Source organism: Hirundo rustica, chromosome 1 (genome assembly GCF_015227805.2).
Source record: "Hirundo rustica isolate bHirRus1 chromosome 1, bHirRus1.pri.v3, whole genome shotgun sequence".
In the NCBI taxonomy this organism is placed as follows: domain Eukaryota; kingdom Metazoa; phylum Chordata; class Aves; order Passeriformes; family Hirundinidae; genus Hirundo; species Hirundo rustica.
This window is the reverse complement of record NC_053450.1, coordinates 51,581,985-51,594,590: the sequence shown is the minus strand read 5'-3', so window position 1 is coordinate 51,594,590 and position 12,606 is coordinate 51,581,985. Positions and strand designations below refer to the sequence as shown.

The window sequence follows — 12,606 nt, the reverse complement described above, 5'->3', positions numbered from 1 at the left end:
CAAGATCCACATATACCCTCTCTCCTCTTCCTGCCCTTCTCCCAGCTGCTTGCAGCTAACTTCCTGTCTTCCCCCACAAAAAGAAGAAAAAGCACAAAAACTGATGAAAGGAGTTCAGAAACAATGAAAAATTGTAGATGTCAGCACTCAGTGAGGAAATTGCATCACAGATCTCTGAGAGGATGGAGGCAACCAAAAATGAAGACAATTAACTGTAAGCTATTAAAATGGTGACAGCACTTCCTCGAGAATAAATGAGCTTATTTACAATGAAACCAGTGAAGCTACAGCATTTAACAGGGACTCCCTGCACTGCCATGGATATTAACATAGCCTAAGATCTTCAGGCACATCAGCTAAATTGCAGTACCTAACCAGGTATTATTTCAGACTATATGAGGCAAATGCAAAGAAAATTACTTACTATACTCCACAGTGGAAGAAAGATTATGGAAAAACTGCAACATTTCCAGGAGCAAGGAGAGCACACAGCAGCCATTACAGACAGGCTCAGACATCTATTATACATCTGATACGTGGTAATCTGCTAAACTGCAGTACCTCATCCAAGCATGTAAGGGCTCACCTACAAATAATGGTGAAGAGTCCAGACAGCAGGTCTTGAGAGAAGGAGGATGGGAAAGGTCACCCTTCTGTTTCTATGGCCAAATACCCTTATTACTTACTCAGACACCAGTTTAATGTATCATATTGTCAGAAATCTGACAAAAATTATTATTAATAATATCAGTAATAATATTTGAAACTGTCTGAGGTTTTGTGTATTTTTAAGAACCTATTAATTTACCTTAAAATTAATAGTCAGAGTCAAGGCTTCTTCTACTAAAATTCCCACGTCCACATCAGCCTTTTAATTCAAAACTAGAGTGAGACTTTGAAGCACAACCCTCTTCTTTAGTGACTGCTGATTCCAGAGAAGTTCTGCTGCATAAAAACCAGACTCCTTTCAGAAGACAGAAAACTGGAAGCTCCTCTACTAATTCACTATACAGACGGGAATATTTCAGACTTGGGCATAAGTGACACAGTCACACATTTACTCTGCATTCAGTATTCCTGAACCACCCACCAAGTTCACAAAACCTTACAGTAAATTCCACATTATAAACCACTGAGTTACATCCAATGTCAGCCACAAAATTGCCTGTGGGATGCTCTATCCTCTTCTCCCACTTTCCACTGAGGCTAACAACAGAGACTGATCCTCTTTATTTCAGTCAAGATAAAAAGGCTTTTTGGCAGCACTGGAAGGCATTGTTAACACTGGCATCAAATTGGTAACATGAGGTCTTGATGTAACGTCAGAGAATCATGGGAGTATCCTGAGTTGGAAGACACAGATAAAGATTATGGATACCAACCCCCTGCTCCTCACAGGACAACCTAAAACCAAACCAAACGACTGAGAGCATCATCCAAACACTTCTTGAACTATGAGGCAACAAAATACACACTGCCCTTTCACCCTGAGAGATGCATGACTAAAACAAGCTTGGACCTTGTGATCAGGATACAGCCTTATGCTCCAGAGAGTCAGGTAGCACACAGCTTCTGCCACGCGGCTCAAGTGAACCTCAGCTCTGCTACTCAGCCTGTCCTTCTTGAAAAGGCATGAGACTATTACCTCATGAAGCCTGCAGACAATTATAAAAGATCCACATCATGAAGTCAGCTGAGGTATCTGTAAGCTTACCCTGAAACCTTTCCAGGAAGCCCTGAAACGCAGTTGCAGAAATTCCTAGGAATCTAAGGTAGAGTACTGGATGCAAATGCAGACCCTGTGAATACCAGCTATCAAACCTAGGAACACACTATCAGAGCCAAGAAGAAATGAATGTCTGCTTTTAGGGGTCTGCAATTATTGCACTCACTGCCAGGCATCCCACTTTCCAGGAATAAAATGTTCCCGGCCCTCCAAACTTATCTTTTGGAGTAGGACTTTGTTTCATTGTGGGTGAAAAATATCACAGGGGAAAGACCCCAGAAAGCTCTTCAGCACCTTTCTTGTTCCTTAGAAGAAAAAGGGTTCAAAAAGGACAGATTGAGTTCACTTGAGACATCCTCACAGCTCAGATGCTGCAGCGACAGAAAGGAGTCCATTGCAGCCTCCCAGAGTACCTGTTGTGGACATCGCCAAACTCATCATGAAATATGATGGTGCAACAAATACCTGGTTACCTCAAACAGCAAATGCAGGAACTGAAACAAGGCTCTGCCACACGTGACACTAGTAACTGGGTCATTGCTGTAGGAATGTCCCAGTCTGGGGACATTCCCAGCATGGTGGCAGAGCAACACCGTACCTCCTAGGGAGGTCTGCAGTCAAGGAACCCCATCTTTGGGATGGCTTTTCTTCAGAAAGCTTCAAACCGTAAGTATTGTGACAATATTCAGTACAAGCATGCAAGTAAAATACAATTCAAACTTTCCAAACTTCAAGTGAACATGGAGGAGCCTCAGTAATACCTCTATGCTACTGGCCTGCTCTTACTACACTAAGTTACTTGTCTGGGGAGACAGAGATTGTATTTTCACAGGAAGAAGGAGAAAAAACATTGAACTACTACGGAAGAGTAAGTAACTGCATAATCTAAATCTTCCTACAGAAAAGCAGCACCCTAAGGGACTGTCAAGTGAAATTCCCCTGAATATTTAGGATGCACTCAAAATCCCATTCCTATGACAGCTGCTATTATATTTGTTTACTACTGGACAAACGGATATTGCATTCAGAGTTAAGATTTGAACTGAGGATTCTAAGGATTCTTCTGGTTCTAAAGCACAAATATTGCTGATCTAAATCAAACTTGAAGACTGTACTGTAATAAAATCTATTGGCATTCAATTCCAGCATCCCTAATGAACTGAAAGAATGAGTGGATTTATTACAGAGAAACAGAGTTAATTGACTGAAATCAATAGCAAAATTTCTAGATTTTTTTCAACATAATTAGTTTATCCACATTTAGAGTACGTGTGCATTTCATATACTTCTATAAATATATGTAAACATATAAACACAGCCATATGTATGTAAAAACAAACACTTAGCATCATGTTTAAAAAATGTGATTAAGATGATGACCAACTAGAAATACTGAAAGGTATTTTGATTTTAAGTAAAGTGATGATTAAGAACCAGATGGCTATTATGAAAAACAAAATTTCATTGAAAGTAAGACATACCTGATAAAAATTGGGCCAGAAAGTACTAATTGCCAGTTCTGCTCTGCTCCAGGTGGCAGTGATAGATGTGTTCCAGACTGGGTTGCCAATAGGACCATCATTAACCTTCACATATACATTCAAAATGCCAGGGCTAGCTCCACTCTTGCTTGAAACATAATAGTGAAAATCAATACAATGTGTATCATTTTCTTTCAGATGAGGCATCAGGAGGTGAGCTTTCTGTCCTGCATATCTTCCAGATGTATTCACCAACATGAAAGAACCTGCAAAAACAAAGTGGCTGATTCAATTTCTTCCTTATTTTTCTCTTCTTAATATGGTAACATCAGTAACTAAGGCATGATTAAAAAATAATCGTAACAATTCAACCATTTTTCTTTGCTTCCACTAACATTAGAGTAATTTGGTAGGTATTTGATCTCAAATTTCTTTTGCAGAATCTCAAAATCCTTTTGTAAAGCTATTAAATATTACAGTCTTTATTATACAGGTGGGGAAGGTAAGAGACAAAAAAGCCCAAACGCTGAGGCAATCTGCACCGCAATAAACCTAGAGACGGTAGTACAGAATCAACTGCAGGTCTCAGCTATCCGAGTGCTTCTATACACATGGCCTCTGCTGGCTTTGCCTGGCAAGGTTGTGGTAGTGGGGGAGCTACAGGAGTGGCTTCTTGTGAGAAGCTTCCCCACACGTCCTACAGAGCCAGTGCCAGTCAGCTCCAAGACAGCTCCGCTGCTGGCCAAAGCCCAGCCCAGCAGCGACGGCAGTAGGGCCTTCGGGATAACATAAGCAGAAAGGTGGGAAAAAAGAAAACTTCAAAGCTGCAGCTGAAGGGAGGAGGGAGAATATGTGAGAGACATACCCTGCAGACACCAAGATCAGCGCAGAAGGAGAGGGAGGAGGTGCTCCAGGCACTAGATTCCCCAGCAGCCCAGGTGCGGTCCACAGTGAGTCAGGCTGGCCCCTGCAACCCACGGAATCCATGGACGGAGCAGAGATTCACCTGCAGCCCGTGGAGGGCCCCACACCAGATCAACCAGATGGCCAAAGGAGGCTGTGACTTTGTGGGAAGTCTGCACTGGAGCAGGTTCACTGGCAGGACTTTTGACCTGGTGTGGGACCCACGCTGGACAAACTGTGCCTGCAGGACTGCATGCTGTGGGAAGGGACCCCATGCCAGAGTAGGAGAGGACTGGGAGCAGTCCTACTCCTGATGAAGAAAGAGCGGCAGAGACAACACGTGATGAACTGACCCATTTCCTGCCCCTCTGCACTGCTGGGCGTGAGGAGAGAGAGAAAATTCCGGAGTGAAGTTGAGACCAGGATGAAAGGGAGTGCACTTGGTGTCCAGCCAGTGTCAATCCACCACAAGAGTTGCAAGGAAATTTAAGAAATTTTGTATGTTTAAGTGGTTGCATGCAGTATATGATGCAGACAAGAGTCCAAAATGTTCTCAATTCCTCAGCCGTCCTCTAGCTAATCACAAGTTATCTAGTTGACTAAGTGTGACAATTGTCTTCTGTCCTCAAAAGCAGACAAAAGAATGAACAGATGCAAAGTAAACCAGTAAGCTTTCCAGGTTAAAAAAAAAAAAAAAAAAGGTGGGATTGAATTTTATATTATGGTCACAACTTAAAACAGCAAATGGCAAGAAGTGTTAAAGTATTCACATAAAGTAACATTCTAACAACTATCACACAAGCAGCTAGTCAATTTATGCGCTCTGTTTTTCAGTGCTTATTATTTTTCAGTGTTTGATTGAAATGTACCTTCAAAATAATCATTCTGCAGAACTAAGGAATTTGAAAGACTGTACTGATGGTAGAAAAATACAACCTGATTTCTGAGACATTCATATTTCTGAGTTGAACAAATGAAAAGGAAAGAATTCTATTAACAGATAACCTATCATAGGTTAACAGATATCATAGAAGGAAATAAAATTCAATATCTACTTTGGAAAGAAAACATATCAATAAAATGCATGAGATAATTTAAACCCTGCAATTTTCATAAGTCCAGAAATGGATATGTTACAGTTCCCTGCGGCAAATGCATAGCTAAGTGTTCTTAGAAAAATAAAAGTATATACACATTTGTCACACAGTTATTAGAAACCAAGTTTTAATTTTTTTTTCTTTTTCTTACTTTGATGGGTGACAATACCTTTTAATGAGATGCAATTCATTTCTTGAAATGGAATGTTGGAGAACCTTTGTCCAGACTGCATCTTTATGTTAAATAGGTTTAACTACCCAATAACAGTAGTTTTGCAGTTGAATCTAAATTATTTATCAAGTATAATTTCCTTTTCAGACAAGCTCATGGAATTGACAAAAATGGAACTTACCTATAATACAAAGGAATATAAATATTTTACTTCCTAAAGGGCATTACTCTGTATTTAATTCCCGGTCTGTTTGTTACTATATTCATTAGTAACATAAACAGAATTCACTGAATATGCTTTTTTTCTTAAAACAGGCAGGAAAGAAACTAATATTCCTTCCATCCATTAGTAGGTGCTCTGCCATTCACTTAATTTATTTACATTTAAAATATAAACCCCCTTAAAACATGTATAATTGGCTAAGTTATAAGAGCAATACTTAAAGCATTCATCAACTCACTAAAAATTAACTGGCAAGATTTTTTACATGGAAACTATCAATCCAACAAACGAAAGTCCCCACAGCATACTTCCTGACAGTGGATCAATTCTCCAGAACATCTTTTCATATACTGGGGCACATAAAAAATACATATAAAAAACAACAGAAACGATAAACTGGTATGTCTACAGGGAAGCAGTTACCTGCCAGAACTGAAGGATTCCGCAAGAAAACATGTAAAATTATAATCAACTGAGTACTCATCCCTAAGAAGAAATAGCAAGCGCATGTCTTACTATAAATATAATTGTTTTATCACTTACTTAATTTCTCTAAATGTACTTCCATGCTTATACACATGGATGATGATAATTTCCTCACCCAAAAAGTTTAAATGGGATTTACCTGGGTTTAGTCTTTAGGGCTATGTTTAGGCACTACATGCAATGTAGTAAAACCTAATGGTGCTCATCATCCATTAAATTCAGGCTTCTTTAGTCCACAGCCTTGCTGAATCACCTGTATTTTATCACTTTAGCTACAGAGTTTAAATCAAGAAAGCAGTGACTTTCCTAAAGTCCCTGCTGCTGTTTACACTTCCTCACTGAAAAATTGTTGAGCAGTAATTCAGCAAATATTTGGTTCGTGTAAATATTAATTCTCAGAAGATGAAATACCTGAAAAAAGAAAATACGGATTTGCTCCATAGTAAATGGGCAATTGAATATCCTGGTAATTCTCATTAGCATAAATCGATATTTTCTGTGAAATACTGGACATAAAAGATGGTCAAAAGACAGAGTGGCAGAAGAACTGAAAAAAAAAAGTTTAAAAAAGAAAATTTGACAACTGGAAAAGCAACATACTGTCTCACAAAAAATTATGGGAATGGCATGAGAGAGATTTTCCAGTCATTTCGGCAAGTTTTCACCATGTCATCTCACCTTGTTAACAGATCCTTTTTATATTGGGAATGTCAAACTCAATGAAATTGAATGCAGTATCATTTTTCATGCATGAAGAAAATGTGACTAGTGAGCAAAGAAGTTACTTTGTTGATTTTTCACCGGTCTTATACATGGCTGAAGACAAATCATTAGTCTTCTTAATAAATAAATAAATAAATAAATAAATATAAAGTACTGGTATTTAACTCATTTAGGGATTATTATTGGTTGATTTTGACTCTCTATATTTGAAAAATGTGCTAAATGATGGAGAGCAAAAAGTCTGATTTTAAGAACAGATATTCTGTGTATTACTTTGTTAACAGAACACCCTTCAGGTGCAGAAAGGTGTAATAAATGCTGTGAGTGGGCAGTTCATGGAATCAAAGAAAGGCTCAGACTGGAAGGTACATACAAAAGGCTGCTTTTTTTAGCAAAAGAGGATTCCCTAAATGCTGGGCCAACCATACAGCCATCACTCACAAGAGATTGTGACTATCTGATTGCCCAAGACTAAGTGTGGAACTGTTCAAGACACTGGAACTGCTGTGCATGAGCAGATGAATTGTGAGGCTCAAGCATAATGAGTACTGCTTTCAGACAAGGCAAACTCAATAAAGGCGGTTTTTTATTTACTGTATTTCATAAACAAACATGTATACAGTCCACCTAGGAAGTATTGCAGAAAGCAGAGTAACAGTCCACCCTGCACTTTAACTCCCAAAGCTTGCCAACAAAACAGGCTTTGCCTTTAGTACTTTTTCTTGCCTTTTACTAATATTATAGAAAAAGGAAAATACATTTTCAGGTAACATTTGATAATTACAGGGCTGCTGTAATTTGAGAAAACTCTCAAAGCATGACCAGCACTACCTAAAGAAGCTAGAACTTTCATTCAAATGCATCACTTCCAGACATCACCCAGTAGGTATGTGCACTTAAACATGAGAGATGCATGCAACCCTAAACTGGCATAATGAGGTATCCCAAAATACACTAGCTGAGAGTCTTCCCTTCAGTGCTTCAGCTAACACCCATCAGCTCTGCTCATTAACTTACAAACCATTACTGTCTCCAGGTGAATCTTAAATCTTCTTTTGAGCAATATCTACTCATATTAAATTTAACATGGTAATTTCAATAATTATTTATTACCCATCCTAAAAACATCATTAGTCTCAACTTTCAAGCTGTTTATCTTCCAAATTTGCAACTACTCAAACGATTGGGAAAAAAATCCATTAAAAATCTACCGTAAGTCCAGTGCATTTCTTAGAAAAAAATCAATTCACTTCTACCCATAATGCCAGCTTTGTTTTAGCAGAACAATTAATAAGACTAATAAGCCTTATAATTCTTTCACTAAATTAAATTCTTAAAATTCTTCCTCATCTCATATGCACAGACACATCTCCCACTACTTTGTTAGAAATTGTTTTTATCAAGCTTGAACATGAAATCATGTATTTCTGAATCCTGTATTTTTTGCAGCCCCTTTTCACTAGCCAGTATAAAAAACCAAACCCTGCTTTCTGATGAATGCTGTTTCTTTTTTCAAGCCTTTTCAATATTTATTGATTTTGATTACTAATCCTGTAATCTGTTTTTCTGTTTTCTTCATGACTATTCTATGTTTTCAAACATTGCACTGACATTTTGAAGGCTGCTTCTTATATAAGTAGTATTACCTCAGCAAAAAAGCAAGCAATGCATAGTAGGTGCATACAAAGTTCACAAGCTATTAGAGAAAACAACTGCATGTGCATAAATTCTGAGACAGTTGTTTCAAATTCAACTTCTGAAGCAATCATTGCATTTTCAGAAAACCAGAAATCCAAGCAAGGTAAGACTTGAGGACAGGCCCAAAGGGAGTTTTAAAACATAAAGCTTTCCTGCAGCATCTCCCCAGGTCTGGAACAGGCAAATTCTGGTTGAGCATTCTAAAGCAGAGAGTAGGTATATATTTGAAACACTTAACCGAAATTAATTGAAAGTAATTAAAATTAGAGGACAATCTGGATCTTTCCGAAGTCCTAATATCATGGAATCATTTAGGTTGGAAAAAGACTATACTACTGTTGACATGGAACAAAGTTAATGCTGGGTTTGTATAAAACCCTCTGAAGGGCAGAGAAAAAGAATCACATTTGCACTGCAACTCCACTCATGAACACAACTGGAAAGTTTTCTGTCTGGCTGGTTAGTTTGTTTGTTTGTTTGTAACAGGAAACCTGACTTGCCTGAATAAAAGGAAATGCATCTACAAGGCAACTCTCTCTCTGTTTGATAAGGAAGGTGAGGCATGGTGTGGAGTACGAAATCTCCAAGGAATTGTGCTACTCCTCTTGTCCCTGGAGAGCCCCCTTAGACGCAGCCCAGGTGTGAGGCAGTAAAGCAGTACCAGCACAGGGAGAAGGTTTCCTTACCAGCCCCAGTCACTCAGAAAACCCACATCAGCCAAAGTGCACAATTACCTCTGCCTGGGAGTGCTCTTCTCTTTTAAAGGATCTGTGCTCCTTTTGGGTTTCAAAGAGGTAAGTCTGGTGTAGGGCAATGTTCTTTTTTTCTTTCCTGTCATCCCACATTTGGCCTATCCTGATATGCTCTGCAGCTTCTACAGCCAGTGGGAATTGCGCTACAAACTGCTAAGACTGAGAACTGATTTCTAAAACATACTCATGATAAAAAGCTTCCCCAACAAGATATGTTTTCTTCAAATTCAGTCAGCTGGATTTCTTTAAAGGTGACCTAATGTATTTCACCAGCTATAACATTTTTTAACTTTTATGGATTTCAAACATGCCAGAGCTTTAAGACAGATCTGTCTGCACCTTTTCTTTAAAGTGAACACACCAAAAAATACCAAAAGGACTTGAAAGAAATGATGTTTTATTAGAACATAAACTTGAAAAACTGTCTTCTGTCTGAAAATCCAGATACTTTTGAGAGACAGGCAAAATACAGCCATTTGAAAACAAATACCTTTTCTGCCCAACTACGTCATTGCAACAAGGGCCCTTTTTCTCCAGACCTGCTTGGCACACCAGCAATCTTCAATAGCCCTTAAGGATTCAATAAACTCTATCTGTTCTCCTCTGGGTTAACAGAAAAATCTTCCCTCTTCTCATCATGTCTGGCCTAGTTTTGTGTTACTTCCCCATTACTCCAAGAAAACTTCCCAAGTGCAGCTCTCCAGTTAGCACAACTATTTCTTCTTACCCTGTTGCTCCCTGGAAAAGCTTCTCCCATGTCCAGATGCTCTCAAAGAAGAAATCCTTCTCCCCCCTTCTGAAAACTTTCCCTAACCAAAAAGCACACAGTTACCAACCGCGGACTTTACCACAGCATATAACATGCATACAAAAAATTCTTTTAGAAGACACCTTGAACCACTCATTGTCACACACAGAATGACATTATGTGCATAAATTTTTTGCATGTCTCTTCTGTTTTCAAGGAAATGGGCTGAAGTTTCAAACGTCACCAACAGAACAGAACGTGTTCAGCACAAAAGCTCTCTCCCTGCCTCAGAGGCTACATTCACAGATGTTTCCTTGCCTTGTTTGTTCCTAATAGGGCACAGCTCCACTGGTTGATTGTTTAGCCTGTGTACCTGCACTGAGATTGGAAGAGGTCTGCTAGACACATCTGCTAGATCTACCCTGAACAACAGCAAGGGAAGTCAAAATACAGGAAGTGGTATATAAAGGATTAAAGGGCAAGGATAGAAATAGTAACAATCAACATTGTAACAGACAAATGGGCCTTGCTGAAAAAGAAAAAAGCAAACCCTTGAGTGTGCAGTTGAAGGAGACTGCAAGTATTGCTGAAACTACAGCAGCTAAAGATCCAAGACTTCTATGAAGTGCTTAATACAGTAAGTGAACTGATTAGAGCAGCATAAGAGAACACATATGAATTAAAAGCTGAATAACTGAAGCAACTGTTAATGACGAAATCCTAGTAAACATGGATGAGGTTCTTCTAGTGGGATTTTTTGCATCACTGTTAAACTAGGTGCTGTTTAATTTCCTTAACAAGGATGTAAGAACAGATGTAAACCTATTTCTGGGAAATAATGCAATTATACAAACACTGGGAAAAAACCCACAGAGCATCTGACTATCCCAATCTAGGCTACTCTCAGGAACCACAGTGTCTCCATCTCCCTGCCTGACAGACACAGGGCTGCTACAGTTCCACATCTCCAGATCCAGCTGGGTGTGTTCCCAACAGTGCAAGCAAGAGAGAAAAACAGAGATATGGCCTGACAGATCAAATACAGACAGAAAAACAGTGCCTTTATCAGCATCCCTGTGAACACACAGAGCACTCGCACATAAAGCACTGACAACCCTGCCCTGTTCCTCCTCTCCAGCCCAGGGGAATCTCACTCTACTACAGGAACCCACACACTGCTCCTCCCCAGGCTCTGGCCTCCACACCCAAAAGCTTGAAAGACTGTGACTTTTATGGTCCCACAGCAACTCCTGGCACTCAAATCTCTTCTCCCACTCTCTGTTTAGCTCGGTTTGCAGTTTATGAGCATTCACACACACTCTGAAGATCTGAGTGCATACACAGAGAAGATGGTAGAAACTGGGTTTAGTAAGAACATGGGACAGACTGTGATTATCAAGCATCAGGCAGAGTCTCACCAGCATACTGAGCAGTCACACATGAGGTGAGACTCTTATCCCTTCATCCCTCTATTTCTCCCATGCTTGCTCCTTCCCAATCCAACTTGACTCCTGCCTTTGGTCTCCACATTAACAGCTGCACGTGCAGTGAGAGCAGCACACCAAAAGCCAAGCTGTGTTTTCCAATGAGTCGCTTACCCTACCAACTTGCATTTTATTATAACTTGGCATTCAAAGCATGGGACAGTTGTTCTGTCACAGAAGATAAGTATCTGTAAAACTAACCAGCACATGTTAACAATTACTGCTGCCGTCCAGAAACCCTCCCTTCTCTCCTAAGCACGTTCTCTCTGCTGCACCACCAATAACATCAGTCATTATTTTTGTAAACCATTCAACCATGCAATTCAGCATTTAAGAAACAATACTCAGGAGATAAGCAGGAATCAGCTTTAACATGATTCAGGGGGGCTCCTGGGGTAAACCAGTTACTTTTCAGATAAAAGCTTTGCAGAAGTAAATGCAGAAAGGCTGGCGGAGAGGGGATCATAGCCTGATCTATGTTACTCTTATCTGAAAAGGACCATCTCCAAGAACAGGGTTAAGTGCTACTGGTGCTCTTCTCTCTTCCCAGCGGCAGGCTGAAAGGTTTGTTAAACACAGAGGTTAATATAAAAAGCTTCTGAAGGCCCAAAGACAGTGAGCTTTACAACTTTTACAGAGATACAATTTTCTTTCAGCTTTAGGTTGCTAGGTTAATGTTTGGCCAACAATCACACCTATGTATACTCTTCCAATTCTAGACCATCCAAGCAGTAAGTTACTTTCTCATTTAAAAGCTGACTGTCATTGTACTTTCTTCACAAAGTGTTTTCTGGAAACCATTCGGCCACCTGGCTGATCACTAATTTCCTAACTACTGATAAAAGCAAATTGTCATTGTAATACTATCATGTGTGTAAACTGCTACTAAGTTGTTGCAACAATTAGTATCTGCAGTAACACACCACATCTTCTGAATTTCATTCAAATGTCTGACAGTTTTTCACAGATCTGTAAGGAAGAAAACAAAAACTACTGTATTGCCTATGGAACTAAGTCCCACAATAATAGAGAGCCTTCTGAAATCCTGCTGGACATATCAGTAATTATAGAGGCATATTAGCCTCAAGGGCTTTTCTGCTACTGGAGTAATTT

The 12,606-nt window shown here is 39.4% G+C and overlaps 1 protein-coding gene across 10 annotated transcripts in view; it reads right to left on the bottom strand.

Annotated features, from left to right (window-relative positions):
- Positions 1-12,606, bottom strand: part of PTPRM (protein tyrosine phosphatase receptor type M) — a 442,084-nt gene that overhangs the window by 302,525 nt on the left and 126,953 nt on the right. For all 10 annotated transcript variants that reach the window (XM_040065094.2, XM_040065165.2, XM_040065318.2 and 7 more), the window contains exon 3: positions 3,208-3,473. In XM_040065094.2, the coding sequence (XP_039921028.1) occupies positions 3,208-3,473 (266 nt within the window). The remainder of the gene's footprint in view (positions 1-3,207; positions 3,474-12,606) is intronic.